This window comes from Eleutherodactylus coqui, chromosome 4 (assembly GCF_035609145.1).
Source record: "Eleutherodactylus coqui strain aEleCoq1 chromosome 4, aEleCoq1.hap1, whole genome shotgun sequence".
Lineage (NCBI taxonomy): Eukaryota > Metazoa > Chordata > Amphibia > Anura > Eleutherodactylidae > Eleutherodactylus > Eleutherodactylus coqui.
In genome coordinates this window covers 85,717,797-85,736,882 of record NC_089840.1, presented here as the reverse complement: position 1 = coordinate 85,736,882, position 19,086 = coordinate 85,717,797, and the positions used below count along the sequence as shown (strand labels likewise).

At 48.6% G+C, this 19,086-nt stretch overlaps 1 protein-coding gene across 2 annotated transcripts in view; it reads left to right on the top strand.

The window, feature by feature from the left end:
- The window catches only part of PARL (presenilin associated rhomboid like), a 140,940-nt gene that overhangs the window by 17,399 nt on the left and 104,455 nt on the right, over nt 1-19,086 (top strand). For both annotated transcript variants that reach the window (XM_066599800.1, XM_066599799.1), the window contains exon 4: nt 14,224-14,364. In XM_066599800.1, coding sequence (XP_066455897.1) covers nt 14,224-14,364 — 141 coding nt within the window. The remainder of the gene's footprint in view (nt 1-14,223; nt 14,365-19,086) is intronic.

Here is a 19,086-nt window from a genome sequence, read left to right as displayed (position 1 = left end):
TCTGACTCTTGGGGTCGGGGCGTCGGGTAGGGATAATAATGTTTTGTTTTTAGTTGCTGGGAACTGTGGGTTGGCCAATAGCGGTGTGAGGGGACCCGGTATAGATACTAGACCTAGTCTCGGTGGAAAAGTCGCCCAGGTCTTGAGGACCCTTAGCATAAGGGGTGACAAAGATTTTATGTCACCCAGAAGCCCTTCATGGATCCACGGGGCCCCCTGAATCCCCCTAGCGCCCCTTTCGTATTCCATTTCTACCCATATTTTGGACTTTCTCCCTTGTATTAGGGTGAGGACAAGGTTGGCCAGGCTACCCTTCCTCTTTTGCCCTTGTAAGCAATCTGTGGCTAAGTCTAGGTTTGCGCCCCATCCATATGAAGTCAATGATCAGCGAACGGATATTAAGAAGGTATTGCCGGTCGAGGCGTGTCGGGAGGGTTTGACAGAGGTATAAAAACTTTGGGAGGGAGTCCATCCTTATGGTGTTAATCCGTCCCATCCAGGATACGTACAATGGGCTCCACCTATTCAGGTCCGCCTTAAGTTTATCTGCATAAGGGAGAAAATTCATCTCAAAGATCCGTGCCGTATCTGCTGGGAGCTGGACCCCTAGGTATTTTATAGACACGGATTTCCATTTAAAGGGGAAGGCCTCTGAAAGTGCCTCGACCTCTGCCTGAGAAAGGGATACGTTGAGGATCTCAGACTTCTGGAGGTTAACCTTAAAGTTACTAACCCTACCGTATTTTTTAAAATTCCTTCATCACCACTGGTAGTCCCACCCTAGGGTTCGACAGGAACAGGAGGAGATCGTCTGCAAACAGAGCCATCTTGTGCTCAGAGGGACCCTCCGTCTGACCCCTGACTGAACCGTTTTTCCTTATGGCGTTAGCCAGGGATTCCATGGACATGGCATATAGCAAAGTCGAGAGGGGGCAGCCTTGACGTGTCCCGTTCTTTATCTGTATGGTGTCTGACAGACCGCCATTTACTTGTACTGTTGCGGAGGGGCCATCGTATAGGGCCATTATCCACACTCTCATCCTCTGCCCCAACCCCACCCGACGGAGGGTTCCCTCCAAGAATCTCCACCTGACCCTGTTGAACGCCTTCTCTGCATCCACCGCCAGCAAGCACAGCGGCCTACCCCCAGATCTCGCGCGATCAATCAGGGAGATAGCTTTAATAGTATTATCCCTGGCTTCTCTACCGGGGACGAATCCCACCTGGTCCTTATGTATTAGGCCTGGGATGTGGCTATTGAGCCTGTTCGCCAGAATTTTTGCTAGCATTTTTACATCGATATTTAACAGGGATATAGGCCTGTAACTGGCGCATGAGGTGGGGTCTTTGCCCGGTTTTGGGATTACCACTATGTGGGCCTGGGGGAGAGGGGAGTTCCCTTGGAGATCTCGTTAAAGACTTGTGTCAAGAATGGAGATAGCTCTTCTGCGAAGAGCTTAAAGAATCTAGCCGAGAACCCGTCAGGGCCAGGGCTTTTCCCTATCTTGAGGTTTCTAATTGTTTCAGCTACCTCTTCACAGGTGAAATCTTCCTCCATAGCCCCAGACTCTCCTGCATCCAGGGGACCGGGGCCATACTCATCGAGATAGGAGCTTTCCTCTACACTCTCCCCGTCTACTACCTGTGAAGGCCGTTCTATATCGTATAATTTCTCGTAGTATAGGCGGAATTCCTCTAGAATATCTTTAGTGGCGACCGCATTGCCACCTCTGACCCTCTGAATCTCGGGGACGAACGTTTGCTGAGTTCTAGGATGGAGCACTCGCGCCAGCTTACGTCCACATTTGTCCCCGACCTCGTATGCTACCCTGCGGAGCCTATCTCTGAAAGCTAGTGTCTTTTGATCTAGGATTAGTAGGATCTTTTGCCTCAACGCCGTTATTTCAGCTCGACAGATGTCGTTCGGGGACTTCTTGTTTGCTAACTCCCTCTCCTGCAGAGAAAGCAGCAAATTTTTCAGTTCCGTTGAGCGTTCTCTTTTTAGTCTCGCCCCGTGAGAAATTAGGATACCTCTCAAGACACATTTTAAGGCTTCCTATTTGAGTGGGGACCGTGTAGGGTCATTTTTATGGTCGGTTAAGAAGTTATTTATGGCCAGTTTAACTTCCTGGACGCAAAGGGGGTCTTTCAAGATGTTATTTAATTTCCACCCTTGTATTCGGGGGTCTTTTAGGCTGCCTTCAAAGTTTGCATATACCGGGGCGTGATCAGACCAAACAAGGTCCGAACGAGCTCGTGGGCTGGGAGACGAGAAGTGCATGGGAAATCCATATGTAGTCGAGCCTGCCATAGCTATTGTGGGCAAGCGAGTGGTATGTGTAGTCCCTGACTCCCGGGTGTAGCAGCCGCCAAAGGTCCACTAGGTGCATATTCCCTAACTCCCTCAACAGGGATCGTGTGGCCGAGTGGGAGACAGAGGACTTACCTGAAGACGAATCTAGTTCTGGGTCCGCAGTCAAGTTGAAATCGCCCCCCAAGATGATGGAAGTACCGTCCGCGAATTTCGATAGTTCTCTCAGAGCAGCAATTCTGAAGTCGGTCTGTCCCTGGTTTGGGAAATTGAGATTAGCCAGTGTGATCAATCTGCCATATAAGTCAACTTTAATAAAAAGGAACCTGCCCTCAGGGTCACTCATTATGCCAACGGGTTGAACCTGTAGGGAATTGTGAAATGCCATGGATACTCCACCCATTTTGCAGGACGGGTTCGTGCTGTGAAACCAGGATAGGTACAGTTAGGGCCAGAAATATTTGGACAGTGACACAAGTTTTGTTGTTTTAGCTGTTTACAAAAACATGTTCAGAAATACAATTATATATATAATATGGGCTGAAAGTGCACACTCCCAGCTGCAATATGAGAGTTTCCACATCCAAATTGGAGACAGGGTTTAGGAATCATAGCTCTGTAATGCATAGCCTCCTCTTTTTCAAGGGACCAAAAGTAATTGGACAATGGACTCTAAGGGCTGCAATTAACTCAGAAGGCGTCTCCCTCGTTAACCTGTAATCAATTAAGTAGTTAAAAGGTCTGGGGTTGATTCCAGGTGTGTGGTTTTGGATTTGGAAGCTGTTGCTGTGACCAGACAACATGCGGTCAAAGGAACTCTCAATTGAGGTGAAGCAGAACATCCTGAGGCTGAAAAAAAAGAAAAAATCCATCAGAGATAGCAGACATGCTTGGAGTAGCAAAATCAACAGTCGGGTACATTCTGAGAAAAAAGGAATTCACTGGTGAGCTTGGGAACTCAAAAAGGCCTGGGCGTCCACGGAAGACAATGGTGGTGGATGATCGCCGCATACTTTCTTTGGTGAAGAAGAACCCGTTCACAACATCAACTGAAGTCCAGAACACTCTCAGGGAAGTAGGTGTATCTGTCTCTAAGTCAACAGTAAAGAGAAGACTCCATGAAAGTAAATACAAAGGGTTCACATCTAGATGCAAACCATTCATCAATTCCAAAAATAGACAGGCCAGAGTTACATTTGCCGAAAAACACCTCAAGAAGCCAGCCCAGTTCTGGAAAAGTATTCTATGGACAGATGAGACAAAGATCAACCTGTACCAGAATGATGGGAAGAAAAAAGTTTGGAGAAGAAAGGGAACGGCACATAATCCAAGGCACACCACATCCTCTGTAAAACATGGTGGAGGCAACGTGATGGCATGGGCATGCATGGCTTTCAATGGCACTGGGTCACTTGTGTTTATTGATGACATAACAGCAGACAAGAGTAGCCAGATGAATTCTGAAGTGTACCGGGATATACTTTCAGCCCAGATTCAGCCAAATGCTGCAAAGTTGATCGGACGGCGCTTCACAGTACAGATGGACAATGACCCCAAGCATACAGCCAAAGCTACCCAGGAGTTCATGAGTGCAAAAAAGTGAAACATTCTGCAATGGCCAAGTCAATCACCAGATCTTAACCCAATTGAGCATGCATTTCACTTGCTCAAATCCAGACTTCAGACGGAAAGACCCACAAACAAGCAAGACCTTAAGGCTGCGGCTGTAAAGGCCTGGCAAAGCATTAAGAAGGAGGAAACCCAGCGTTTGGTGATGTCCATGGGTTCCAGACTTAAGGCAGTGATTGCCTCCAAAGGATTTGCAACAAAATATTGAAAAAAAAATATTTTGTTTGGGTTATGTTTATTTGTCCAATTACTTTTGAGCTCCTAAAATGTGGAGTGTTTGTAAAGAAATGTGTACAATTCCTACATTTTCTATCAGATATTTTTGTTCAACCCTTTAAATTAAACGTTACAATCTGCACTTGAATTCTGTTGTAGAGGCTTCATTTCAAATCCAATGCGGTGGCATGCAGAGCCCAACTCGCGAAAATTGTGTTACTGTCCAAATATTTCTGTCCCTAACTGTATGTTTTCGTAGAGCATGAGGGGATCTCCCCAGACTTGAAATGTGTCTCCTGTAGGAGGAGCACTTTCCTCCCTTTTTTCTGCATGTGATAAAGGATTTGTCCCCTTTTGGAGGGCATGTTTAACCCCTTGGCATTGTAGGAGCACACCGTCAGGCTAGCCATGGTCTCCCTGTCAAAAGGACTCTCAGCAACATGTAAGCGAGGTCAAGGTTGGGTGAAGGGAAAGAGGAGGTCGGGAGGGGTCCAGGAAAGGTTGGGTGGGGAGGGAAACACATAATTAACATTAGTTGGCCTCAACAGGGCCTCACCAAGTTACAAGAAAGAAAGAGAGAAAAAAAGAAACTAGACTCTAGCACACTATCAGTTAGTGCAGCTAGGAGCTGCCAAATCTAGGTGGAGGAGAGGGGAAACCGCAAACTGAGGTCTGCCCCCGCCTTCACCGCCGATCAGTAATGTTCCTGTATCCTCTGGAGAGAAGAGAGAGAGAAAAAAAAGGAAGGGGGGGGGGGGGGGGGAAAATTGAGGGGGAGAAGGAAAGGAGAATTGCTTGTCTGCAGACTTCTGTCGTGTCCGCCGCAGGACCCTTAAACATCTTCAGTGTAGGGGATCAGTAAATCGGGTATGATGGAATTGTTCTATCTTGGCCTTCGGCTCGGAACGCCGCCTCGAGGAAATGCATCAGCATAAAGTTTTCTGTCCGTCTTGTCTTGTTGCCCGACGACCTTCATTCCGCTTCTTGCTCTCTCGACAATCTTCTTCTGGCCCTTTTTCTTGATTCGCCTGCGACTTGCCACTCCACTCTGGGTGGAGGGACCGGCATCCCTCCTATTTTGGGCCAGTCCGGGATTGCTATTTGGGGTAGCTCCAAGGTCCCCAGAAACCTGGGTAGGTCTCCCAGATGTCTGAAGACCGCCGTTTTCCTATCTTTCTTGGCTTGAAGTTGCAGAGGGAATCCCCATCTGTATGCGATGTCCTTTTCTCTTAGGACGTTCAATAGTGGTTTGAGGGCTTTCCGGAGTTGAAGCGTGCGCTTGGATAGGTCCGGATATAAAGCCACTGAGCGACCCTTGAACCGCACTTCCTGCATTGTTCGTGTTCGTTGCAGTATTTGATATTTTTCTCTGTAAAAGTGGACCCGGCAAACCACGTCTCTGGGTCTCGCGGGGTCCGACGATTTCGGTCCTAACGCCCTGTGCACTCTGTCTAGCTCTAAGACTGAGTCTAAGGGTCTTTCTAGGAGATGGTTGAATAGTTCTGTGACCCAGTCTTCTAGTTGGCCATTGCCGATCTCTTCAGAGAGCCCTCTGATGCGGATTTTATTACGTCTATGACGGTTTTCTGGGTCGTCCAAATGGTTGGTTAATTCTGTGATTTGATGCGCTTGCATTTCCATAATGTGCGCATGTTCCGACAGGGTGCTTTGAAACTTGTCTTGGGTCTCTTCCACTTCAGCTACCCTCTGACCTATATTTCTAATGTCCTTTTGCAAGACTGCCATGTCTTCTTTATGAGCTGCATCCAACTTCTGCAGCAGATCATTCATTTCCCCTTTTGTGGGGATAGCCTTCAGTTGGGCCCTCCAATCCCATTCGTCGTCACTTGTCTGGGGAGTGGGAATTGCTCCTTGTCCAGGCTGGTGCGCAGGATTAGGGCTCGGTGCGTCACCTTTTCTGGCCTTGTGGGTGGGGGCGTTCGGCCCTTTCCTCAAGGGGGGTCCTTCCCCTCTTGGGGCTGCGGGCGTACTATGGGCCGCTGGTCGTTCCATGCCTTGGGGGGGCCTCTGTGGGAGGGGGGTGGCAGCAGAGACTGGGCTCCTCTGGTGCTGCGCATCTATGCTGCATTCTGGGGCCCCTTCCATGTCCCCCTGCTTCCTAGGGCTCTGATGTGCTGCCCGGGGGTCTGCTTGTGGTCAGCTGGGCATAGGGGGCATTTGGGGCTGAGGACAACGTGTCCTTTATTGCCTTCCTTCATAAGGGAGCCAGCCTTTTCTGTATGGGGGGGGGGGGGTTTGCATACAGCTGCTGCTGCTGCCCCCTTGCTGTCGGTCGCGCTGCTGCACTCCTTCCCCCCGCCTTCCTCCTCGTCTCCCTATTCACCTGCCTGCCTTGCCGGTATGCTACTGGGGGCTGCCTCCGCCGACTTTCCTCCCTCTGGGAGCTCTGGTGAGCTGCTGGCTTGCGGTGAGTACAGCGCGTCAACGATCTGCGCTGCCTCCTCCTTCTCTCCTTTCCCCTCCCGGGTCGGGCGGCGCCATCTTGCCTTTCCTGCTCGGCGCTGGAGTCTCGTCGGGCGGGCGGAGGAAGCGCTCCATGGCTGTCGCGGCTGCTCTCAACGGGTGGCTGGGGTTCTCTGGCGTCTTCCTCCTCGTCATAACCCTGGACTCACGGGTCTGCGGCGGCTCTGGAGTCCGTTTTTCTGGCGGGTCCGGCGGGAGCTCAGGACGGGTGCGACTTACTCCATCCGCGGTAAGCCACGCCCCCAGAATTGTCCTTTTAAATGGTTTGTGTACTTTTTTGGTTTTGCTTCAATGCATCCAATGCAATAAAATAAAAAATACACAATTGGGCAAATGTTATTGGTTAAAAATATCTTACCATTTTGTGTGTCTAGTTCCTATACAGTACTGTCAGCTCCAGGTTTTTGCAGCTGCCACTTTGTCATTACAGACTACACAACAGACTTTAGTTTGATTATGCCAGCGATTCCCAACTCCGGTCCTCAAGGCACCCCAACAGGTCAGGTTTTCAGGATTTCCTCAGTGTTGCACAGGTGATGTAATTATTGCCGGTGCCTCAGACATTGCCATAGGTGTTCTTACTATAGGATATACTGAAAACATGACCTGTTGGGGTGCCTTGAGGACCGGAGTTGGGAGACACTCGATTATGCTATCACACTTATTCTGTTTCTTGCTAATTTATCCCTTAGCACTGTAGTAATAGTCTTTGTTTTATATAGTTCTAGCATATTCCACAGCACTTTACAAGTCCCATAGAATGTTGACAAAATAGGATTTTATATTTATTATTAAACCAGTAGACAAATTGAACAATCTATGAGGAAAGAAGTGTGACACAAGATAAGTGTTTGATCTCATCAATTGTGCAGCCATCTTGTAACTATATTGGATACTATACATAAAGATGTATGAGCCAGTCACCAGCCAATATCTGTGTATTTACAAATATTAAAGGGGTTGTCCCGCGGCAGCAAGTGGGTCTATACACTTCTGTATGGCCATATTAATGCACTTTGTAATATACATTGTGCATTAATTATGAGCCATACAGAAGTTATAAAAAGTTTTTTTACTTACCTGCTCCGTTGCTGGCGTCCTCGTCTCCATGGTGCCGACTAATTTTCGCCCTCCGATGGCCAAATTAGCCGCGCTTGCGCAGTCCGGGTCTTCTGTTTTCTTCTATGGAGCCTTTCGTGCAGGATGCCGGCTCCGTGTAGCTCCGCCCCGTCACGTGCCGATTCCAGCCAATCAGGAGGCTGGAATCGGCAATGGACCGCACAGAAGAGCTGCGGTCCACGGAAGAAGAGGATTCCGGCGGCCATCTTCACAGGTAAGTATAGAAGTCACCGGAGCGCGGGGATTAAGGTAAGCGCTCCGGTAAGCTTTCTGTACGTCCCTGCATCGGGGTTGTCTCGCGCCGAACGGGGGGGGGGGGGTTGAAAAAAAAAAAACTCGTTTCGGCGCGGGAGAACCCCTTTAAGTGCATTAGGTTACATGGGGTGTGGGAGATGCAGTGGAAAGAAGAGGGTCAGGTTTTGTGTGAGAATGTAGAAGCTGACTGAACTGAAAATAGTTAGATTAGGAAGTATGGTAGACCTCTCTTAAAAGCTGTGTTCTTAGGGCACACTTAAAAACTGCAGGTGTTGGAAATTAAGCTAATTGTCTGGGGTAGCGCATTCCAGAGAACTGGTGCAGCTCTAAATAAGCTGGGAGGTTTGGATTAAAGAGGAACTAAATTTACCTTTTACATGGAGCGATTATCACTCAAAATCACTGGGAACGGCGTATTTAGGTGATAGTTGCTTGTTTTTTAGCTCAGCTAAACATGCATTCGTTCATCTATCCAATACTGCCTGTTTGCAGGGTAGGGAGGCGGGCAGCTGGAAGAGATCTATGGCTGCTGCGCCTCCATTCTCTGAGCGACTATCACTTCTATGTAAGATCATAGGAGCAATAGTCTGTGGGACATAAACATAATGTAATAAATAACGGTTGCATCTCACAACCAGCAGCACATGCTCTGCTGCACAATCAATCCAAAAATAATAGGTCAGCACGCAAAGCTTCCATAAAAAAACTATTCTATATTTTATTCATGAGTATCCAATGTGCAGCAGATGCAGGGACATAATCGTGCAGCTACTGGGTAGGAGCATTGGCGCAGCGACTGGACAAAAGATAAATTTTGCTGCTGCATTCGGGATGACTTGGAGCGGTGAGAGGTTAGCAAGGGGAAGAGGGATCAGTAGCAAGTTGAAGTAATCAAGCAGAGAATGTATCAGAGCAATAATAAGAGTTTCTTGCTCGTGTCATTGGGGGACACAGCAAAGACCATGGGATATAGTTACTGCCACTAGGAGGCGACACGAAGCAAAAAAGTGTTAGTTCCACCCACTGGCTATATTCCCTCCTGCCGACACCAGGCTAATTAGTTTTTAGCTTAGTGTCGGAGGAGGACGGTCTCACCCATAAGGGCTAAATGTTTCCCTTGGATGGGCCAGGTCTAACAGGGAGGCAGGCTCTCCCAATTAACCAAACCCAGGAGGGCAAACAGTTCAGGAGTTGTTCCGGCTGTCTGCCCGGCCCCATCAGAAGAAAAAGAGGCACAGCCAGGATTCTTGCATGTGGCCCGCCAGCCATAGAGCCCCCCCATATTCTTCCCATATTCTTCCCCTCCCCATGTGGGCTAGACAATGTTAGGGGGAAGGCTCTGCTGGATCTGGGGAGCCGCCATCCTTCAGGAGTCCGAGAGGTGACTGTATCTCCCTCTCCCCTGTTTTTTATTAAAAAAAAGCTTCAGAGATGGGTGGGGTTTTGTTTGTCGTACCCCCTAGTGTTTAGGGGTTTTTTTTCCCGAAACTGTCGTTATGGTGGTCTGGAGTTCCTGGCATCTTCCTGTTTCCCTCCTGGTCTGCTCAGGGGGTTCCACTCGGTGGAAAGCAGCGCTTTGTGTAGCCCCCTCCCTCCTTCCACCTTCCTCTCCCCCCTCTCCCTGCTGGATGCTTTGTCTGCCTCTCCCTCTCAGCTTGGCAGCTGTTCCCAGGGCAATACCCTCGTCGGGGATAATTAGGGAGGAGGTGTCGCTGCGCTGGCCTATCGGGGGGGGGGGGGGGTAGGGGTAGTGCGCCCCCTTCAAATCCTCCCTGACCTCTCTCTTTCCATCTTGGCAGCTGTGCTAAGAATCAGCGGTGGACAGTATTCCGGCCACTGGGCCCTGTGGCTCCGCAGACCACATTTGGACCAAGGGTAAACTCTGCCTGGCGACTAGCTTCACTGCTTCTGTATCCCCTCCCGCGGGTGGAGTGCGAATAAGTTGGCATTGAGCGTGCCGAACAGGCTTTTTCCTGTGAATTTCCAGCAACATGTCCGACCCCAGAGCTCAGGAGTCCGGTCTGGGACCAGCCAGAGTTACGCATTATGCTTGCTCCCTCTGTAATACAAAATTTGCATGCGGACAGGTTGAGCCTTTTTATAATGACTGTACCCTTGCAAAACAGGCGGCTGTGCAATCTTTAGGCACCCCCCCCATTAAGCCTTTAACTGTGGTTGAGCCTGAATGGGCCTGCTCCCTGTCTCTTGTGGTGTCTGACCTCACCCGGGCGTCTGGCGCAATTCTGTATAGACTGGATTACGGGACATATCTTCCCTATCTTCAAAAAATGGAAGAAGGTGGATCCAGGAAACTACAGGCCTGTGAGCCTGACTTTTATACCGGGAAAAAACAAATTAAACAGCATGTATACAAGTACTTGGATGAAAATGGAGTAATTAACCAGAGCCAGCATGGGTTTGTAACAAACAATTCATGCCAGACGGATCTAATTTCCTTCTATGATAATATCACTGACTGGGTTGATAAGGAAAATGCGGTGGATGTAGTTTTTCTTGACCTTAGTAAAGCATTTGACAAAGTATCTCATACTGTACTTATTGAAAAAAATGACCAAATATGAGATTGACAAGGCAACTGTTAGTTGGATTCACAACTGGCTGAGTGATTGTACTCAAAGAGTGGTCATAAATGGCTGCACATCCAAGTGGAAGAATGTATCAAGTGGGGTACCACAAGGCTCTGTCCTAGGCCCAGTGTTGTTCAACATTTTTATAAATGATCTGGAGGAAGGAATTGATGGGAAACTGATCAAATTTGCTGATGACACAAAGCTAGGAGGGATAGCTAACACTAGGGAAGAGAGAGAGAGAGAGTATTCAAAAAGATCTAGAAAAGCTTGCACAGTGGGCGGTACCTAACAAAATGGTATTTAACAAGGAGAAATGAAAGGCCTACATCTGGGCAAGAAAAATGAAAAAAAGCACATACAGAATGGGAGGAATTGGATTAAGCAGCAGCCAATGTGAAAATGACTTGGGTATACTAATAGATCATAGACTGAACATGAGTCAACAATGTGATGCAGCAGCCAAAAAGGCAAACACAATTCTGGGAAGTATTAAGAGAAGCATAGAATCTAGATCACGTGAGGTTATTATTCCCCTCTACTCTTCCTTAGTTAGACCTCATCTGGAATACTGTGTCCAGTTCTGGGCACCCCACTTTAAATAAGACCTAGACAAACTGGAGCTAGTTCAGAGAAGAGTTACCAAGATGGTAAGCAGTCTGCAAATCATGTCCTATGAAGAACGGTTAAAAGATCTGGGAATGTTTAGCTTGCAAAAAAGAAGGCTGAGAGGAGACTTAGTAGCGGTCTACAAATATCTGAAGGGTTGTCACACTGCAGAGGGATCAGTCCTATTCTCATTTGCACAAGGAAAGACTAGAAGCAATGGGATGAAACTGAAAGGGAAGAGACACAAATTAGATATTTGAAAAAACTTTCTTACAGTGAGGGTGATCATTGAGTGGAACAGGTTACCACGGGAGGTGGTGAGTTCTCCTTCAATGGAAGTGTTCAAACAAAGGCTGAACAAATATCTGTCTGGGATGATTTAGTAAAACCTGCACTGAGCAGCGGGTTGGACCCGATGACCCTGGAGGTCCCTTCCAACTCTATCATTCTATGATTCTATTTTATGATTCTATGACATTAATCTCCCAGGACGCGCCAGTAGGCATGATTTGGTCAGGGAGGGCCCACTGCGCGCCCATCCTCGGTAGTGAGGTAGGCCCTTTCTGCTCACGGGTGTCCTCCTGGTCACTGCCCTCCCCGTACAAGGGTGTGACGGTCCTCTGGGAGGATAGTAGTTCTGAAGGGGAGTTGTCAGTCTTCCTCGGACTCCGACGCGGAGGACTAGCAGGCTCCCTAATCTCTCCACTATGATGAAAGGTCTAATAATGGCGATACAAGAAACTTTTCATCTCACTGAGCAGAAGCCAGCTTTGCCGGAGATGTCCATCTCTTTAAGGCGTCCCAGGCGCGCCTCGAAGACTTCTTCCCCATTAGGATTTTGACAAGGTTTTGTCTAAGGAATAGAAAATTCATAACAAATGTTTTCGAAATTGGGTTATTGGACGTGATGTACCCTTTTCCACAAGATCTGGTGGAGAAGTCGTCATCTTCACTGACAGTCGATCCGCCTATCTCTTGCTTGGCGAAGCAAACTGTTCTTCCAATGGCGGATGCTTCTTCTCTCAAAGAATCCCAAGATCGAAAGCTGGAGTCTTTGGTGAAGTCCGTGTTTGAGGCAGCGGGTTCAGATCTCAGACCTGTATTCACCTTATCCTGGGTCAGTAAGGCCATCACAGATTGAGTGAAGCAGTTGCGCCAGGGAATCCTTGCGGGGGCTTCTCTAGGGGATCTGGCGGATATGGCGCAGCAGATCGAAAAGGCAGGTTTCTCTGCGAAGCTTCTTTGGATGTGGCCAATCCTGTGGCACAAACATCCGCTGCCTCTGTGGTGACCTGCCGGATCTGTGGCTGAAGTCCTGGGATGCAGACGTCCCCTCCAAGGGGTTGCTGACCTGAATTGCCTTTGCGGGATCTCGCCTTTTCGGTGCCAGGCTGGATGAGTTCATCTCGGAAGCTACAGGAGGAAAGAGTTCTTATTTACCGCAGAGCCACTCCAAGCAATTGACGGCCCCACAACGTAGGCGTTTTCGTTCCTTGCGCCGGGCGAGCCCTCGCAGGTCGGAGGGCAGGAAGGCCCCTCTGGAGCAAAAGAAAAGACCGTCGTTCAAGCGAAGGCCATCCTGGCGAACAGGGCCTCGGTCCGCTAAGACCTCCAGGACCAAGTCCTCTGCATGAGGGGCAGCCCTCACCCATCTCGGACGGGGGGGGGGGGGACACTTCCCAGTTCAGCGTAGTCGAGTCGAAGGATCCAGGGAGGGCCAGCTGTTTCCTTCAAGCTGTCCATCACCTGGGTACCTGGGGCACCCGCCCCCGGCAGTGGACCATACTGTTGAGATGGGACAGGTTGGTGCATTTCCTCGATCGAAAGATAAGAGTTCCACTGAGGACGCAGTGCTTTCTCTCCAATGGTGGCTGGACTCTCCACACATTCAGCAGGGCAAGTTGTTCCTACCCCTACAGTGGCAAGTCCGCTACATGGACACCAGTGTGACAGGCTATGGTGCTACACTGCGGGGCCTAGTGGCACAGGGGACCTGGTCCAGGCAGGAGTTCGGTCTCCCAATCATCGTACTTTCCTCCACGAGAGAATCTTCTCTCTCTAGGACCCCTCTACCGAGTTTGCCACGCTACCTTTAACAGCATGGTGGTCGAGGCCGCGATTTTAAAGGCAAGACCCGGTCATCCAAACGATGATTAAGGCTAGAAGCCGCCCTTGTTGGGGGTGTATCATCGCGTTTCGAGAGGGTTCGTCCTTTGGTGCGAGAAGAAAGGCTTCTACCCTATCTGTTTTTCTTTGGCCCGCCTCCTGTCCTTCCTTCAGGATGGGCTGAACATGTGGCTCAGCCTCAGTTCCCTCAAGGGACAGATTTCTGGCTTGTCTGTACTTTTTCAGTGCCCCTTGGCATCCAGGTCAGCTTTGTGCACCTTCCTGCAGGGAGTTGCTCATACTGTACCCCCGTTTCTCTCCCCGGTTCCACCTTGGGATTTGAATCTGGTCTTGGACACCCTACACGCTCATCCATCCGAACCGTTAGCAGAATTACACTCTGCCAGGGCTTTGGGGGCCTCAAGGGCGGTCTGCCATGGTGTTTTCGCTTTGCAAGTGTGTAGAGCGGCTACTTCACTAGGTGGGAAGGTTTTACAGATGGCAGTATGGATTCAAAGCAAACAGGCACTGCAATTCTAGAATAAGTCTAGCTTCTCTAAACCCTGGCACCCACTACAAGAAAAATGAAGCTTTACATGCTGACTAAAGAAATATCCAACCTTGTAATACATAGACATCTGCTTCCACCAGAACCACCACCTCTTCAGGCTCGTAGGTGAGTTTATTAGCATTATATTGAGTTTTCTTTGCTAGTTTAACTTGCCTGCAGTCACTTCTTCAGTCACTTTGTGTTTTATGTCCTCTGTATTTGCTATGATTTTTCGAAACTAAACCGTTAGCTGCATTGTATGACCATAAAATGTAAATATAAATTGTACTGTGCATGGAAAAGATGAAATCCTATCAGTATGCAGAGGATTAACAGAGTACTAAAACTGTGGTCAGTTTTCAGCTTGTTCTTTTGGAGCTGCTGCAATCTGGCAGTATGAGTCCCTAAAAAATCAAATGAAGAATTACCTAGACGACATTCGAGCAGACTGGCTGGAGAAGACACGGCTAGCCAAACATGGGGATTTTAGAAAGCAGGTACAGTACTAGTTTTATTGACTTGAATAAAGTTTTTATACCTGATCTGTTCATTTGGGGTAAATGGCACTCACAGGAGCTGACAGATTCCCTTTATCAGCCCCTCCAGCTTCTCCCTGACTCGCTTGGCTTGATTTGATTACTTGGTTTCCCTATAGGTAGAGACCTGTCAATCAAGCCATGATTGAGAAGCTAGAAGAGAGATTCCCGGCAGGGATTTCTCCACATGGCCCTCTGTCTATAAAACTCTTTTCTCTGAAACACAATAGCGTCTCAAACTAGAAAAGGGGGACTGTTGCTGTATCACACTGCCCGGGACTAGGGGGACTGTCGCTGTATCACACTGCCCGGGACTAGGGGGACTGTCGCTGTATCACACTGCCCGGGACTAGGGGGACTGTCGCTGTATCACACTGCCCGGGACTAGGGGGACTGTCGCTGTATCACACTGCCCGGGACTAGGGGGACTGTCGCTGTATCACACTGCCCGGGACTAGGGGGACTGTGGCTGTATCACACTGCCCAGGACTAGGGGGACTGTGGCTGTATCACACTGCCCGGGACTAAGGGGACTGTGGCTGTATCACACTGCCCGGGACTAGGGGGACTGTGGCTGTATCACACTGCCCGGGACTAGGGGGACTGTCGCTGTATCACACTGCCCGGGACTAGGGGGACTGTCGCTGTATCACACTGCCCGGGACTAGGGGGACTGTCGCTGTATCACACTGCCCGGGACTAGGGGGACTGTCGCTGTATCACACTGCCCGGGACTAGGGGGACTGTCGCTGTATCACACTGCCCGGGACTAGGGGGACTGTCGCTGTATCACACTGCCCGGGACTAGCACAGCTGGAAACTGGTAATAGATATATAGTGTCGGGGTTGCCGCTCACTACATGAGTATAGTAAGCTGCAGCTAGTGGAGGCTTCAGACAGGCAGACGGAGCCAAATTTTGGAAATCTGACATGTCACTTTAACATCGAACAACTCTGCAAAGATTTTGCATATCCAAGCGATTCTGGCATGGTTTTTTCGCTACATGTTGTACTTGATTTAGATGGTAAAAATAGACGAATTAAAATTTGTGTATATTTATTAAAAGCATCAAAATTAGGAAAATTTTGAAAAAATTCACATTTTCAACTGCAATATTTCAAATATGTGCTTTTTTTTCAAGAGTTCATGGAATTAAAATTTAAAATTTCATATTTTTGCAAATATGTCGTTTTAAAGATACAGATAGTCCCCGACTTGCGAACATTCGACTTACGAATTTCGCTAGATACGAACTATCTGTACAGCACAGTATGATGTAATGCTATGGCATTACATCATACTGTGCAGGGACCGGACAGGCTTCTATCAAGCTTGATAGAAGCCTGTCCGGTCAGATCGCGGTTGCTGGGCAGCCGGGGGCCTTCTGAAAGGCCCTAGGGCTGTCTATGCAGAGCGCCTAGCAAGCCGTGCGCTTGATGGGCACTCTGCATAGGCAGCCCTGGGGCCTTTCAGGAGGTCCCCGGCTGCCTAGCAACCACACAGCGTCCCGCGATCTCATCGTGGGACGCTGTATGGGCCCCCTGAACGTCGGGTGCAGGCTGTTTCTTACAGCGGGCACCCGGCGGCAGCAGTTCCGACGAGCCGCGCCGCTCGTCAGAACTGTTAACACTTTAAATACCGCTGTCAGAGCGGTATTTAAAGTGTTAACAGTTCCGACAAGCGCCACGGCTCGTCAGAACTGCTGCCGCCGGGTGTCCGCTGTAAGAACAGCCGGCATCCGACGTTGTATGGAGCAGGATCCACCCGCGATCCTGCTCCATACTACCATTTGTTCGACTTGCGAACAAAACGGACTTGCGAACGGGCTCCCGGAACGGAACCTGTTCGCAAGTCGGGGACTATCTGTAGTTGTTTTTTTTTATAAATTGCACATGAAAATGAGGATTTACACCCCAAAAAGGCTATCGCTGTTTGTACTGTGTTCAGAAACCCGTTGTAGCCCTAATCTTATGTCTGTATGCACAATGGGGCCCAAATCGAAAGGAGCAACCGGTGGCTTCCTGAACAGAAATTTTCCTTAAAGGCCTTTTAGGCCCCATTGCACACATTAAATCCTCACGTGGGCCCTGGGAATTAAAGCCCATTTAGCTAGGATGTAAAAACACAATGAGGTGCCCAATAAGGGGTTAAAAGGCCATGTGTCACCTGCTATTTGCTGCTGTTGCACTGGTGACCAGGATTTATCAGCCATGTTTTTTGTTAATGCATGAATAATAATTTGGTTTTAAAATTTCTGTAACAGGTTTAAGCGCAATATCTGTCATGTGAAGGTCCATGCTGCAGGATAGTTTGTGTGAATTCATAGAAATAATGTCCGGTATTTACAGAAGTGTCCATCATTGTGTCACAGAACTGCAGAAAACTGTCCACAAAATTTTATAAAAAATCACATTGAGAAATATTTGAGTAATCTACCTGAACTGAATAATCAAAATTGGATGGAACCTAAAGTATCAGTTCACAAATACCCAAGCAAAATTAGCAATCAAAATGAATGAGCTGAAGGCTTAATATGGGAGGAACATGTTGATGTAGTGAACCTAAATGGTTTTACAGTCTTTCTGACAGACTGCTAGTAGGAAAGGAGGACTAGTTTGTCTGCATGTTAGAAATGATATGAAAGTGAGGGTGAAAAGGGGATTATAATTGTGAGGTTTTTTAAACCTTGTATATGTAACAAAGTTAAGTAACAAGTGATTTTGTATATATAGACCATCCCAGTAAAATGCAACCTAAAGGAAAAAGCTGTGCTAGGTAGACTTTTCCATAATTTTGTTGTGGAAAAAGCCCCATAAAACACAGGGAGAGTGAATCCAGTATTCTCATTGTGAGTCTGTGGAATAGCCAGCTTGAGCTGGTTTTAGCAGAAACAGTTGATGATGTAAAGCATGGCCTAGATAATTACTTAGAATAAAATAACTGCTAAATGTAATGGAAATTTATAGAAAATTAAATTTCTTGTTTGAACGTTAAAAGGGTAATTCCATCTTGGCAAGTTATCCACTGTTAGTGACATGAATATGACTCCATGTTCTATACTATATGTAGCCATTTTCTGAGCAAGTAGCCATCTTCTGTGTCAATTATTTTGTGCTTTTCCTTTAACAAGATTTGCTAAAATGTATTAACCCCTTAACGACCAGCCCATAGTGTTTTTACGTCCTCCCGAAGTGGGCTTTATTCTCTGAGGACGTAAAAACATGTGTCCTGCAGAGAATAAAGCCCCTCGGGCTGTGGACGTGACAGCTCCATGCTGTCGGTGTCCGCAGGTAGCCGACAGCATGGAGCTGTCATCCCGGGCTGTACGGACCCCCCCCACCGGCATTGCGATCGGCGCTATCCAATGGATAGCGCCGATCGCAAAAAAGTAAATAAAAGTACAAAAAAGTTAAAGATTCAGCTGCCCTGATGGATCGGATCCATCAGGGCAGCTGAAATTACTCACCGAGGTCCGCCACACTGCTCCCCGCTGTCCCAATGCTCCGGCCACCGTAGCCGTCCTTCTGCGCATGCGCGCCAGGCGGCATTACGTCAGCCGCATGCGCAGAAGGCCCGGCGGCGCGGGAGACTTAAAGGGGTTGTCCCGCGGCAGCAAGTGGGGTTATGCACTTCTGTATGGCCATATTAATGCACTTTGTAATATACATCGTGCATTAAATATGAGCCATACAGAAGTTATTCACTTACCTGCTCCGTTGCTGGTGTCCCCGTTGCCATGGTGCCGTCTAACTTCAGCGTCTAATCGTCCGATTAGACGCGCTTGCGCAGATGGGTCTTTTCGCTTCGGCTCGGTTCGCAAGCAGCGGCGTTCTGGCTCCGCCCCTTGTACGCGTCATCGCGTAGCTCCGCCCCCGTCACGTGCCGATTCCAGCCTCCTGATTGACTGGGGACCGTGGTATGCGGTTTCCAGTCATTCATATAAAGTTAAAAAGTAAAAAAAAAAATAAAAAAATTTTTTTTTAAAGTTTGAAAAGGTAATGTTTCATCTCCCCTTACGGATCGTATCCGTAAGGGGGGATACAATTACGTACCCAAGGTCCCAGATTTGTTCCCTGATGGGATGTTGATTCGCGGACCTTACCCCAGCTTCGGCGCATGCGCCCGTCAGCATGATGGCGGACGCATGCGCAAAAGTGAAAGATTGCCCAAGAAATGTAAAATCTCCCTGCTCCTGGCTACCAAAGGAAGCCAAGAGCCTGGAGATGTCACGGGGAGCCGCGGTATGCAGTTACTGGTCACGTGATCGCCGTTATCCAATGCATAATGGCGATCACGTAAAAGTTCTTTAAAAAGTGGCAGTTTCATCTCCCCTCACCGATGCGATCGGTGGGGGGAGATGAAACATCTTCTCGGAGGCTTCCGCATTTGAATCCAGATGCGATTATCCTCCATGGACCCTTCGTGCTGCTGCGCATGCGCCCGCCGGCAAAATGCCGGACACATTCGCAGGAGCCGGGGAGCCCAGGAAATTTTAAATCTCCTTGCTCCCAGCGACCAACGGTCGCTGAGTGCTTGAAGCAGTGACCGGTGGCCTCGCTGAGTAGTCCCGGTCATGTGATAAAGTAGCGATCTAACATTAGGCCGGTCACACATGACCGGAGAGGAATTACAGGTTCTGCATGCGCTTGATCAGCGGTAATCCACGGATCAATCGCATGCAT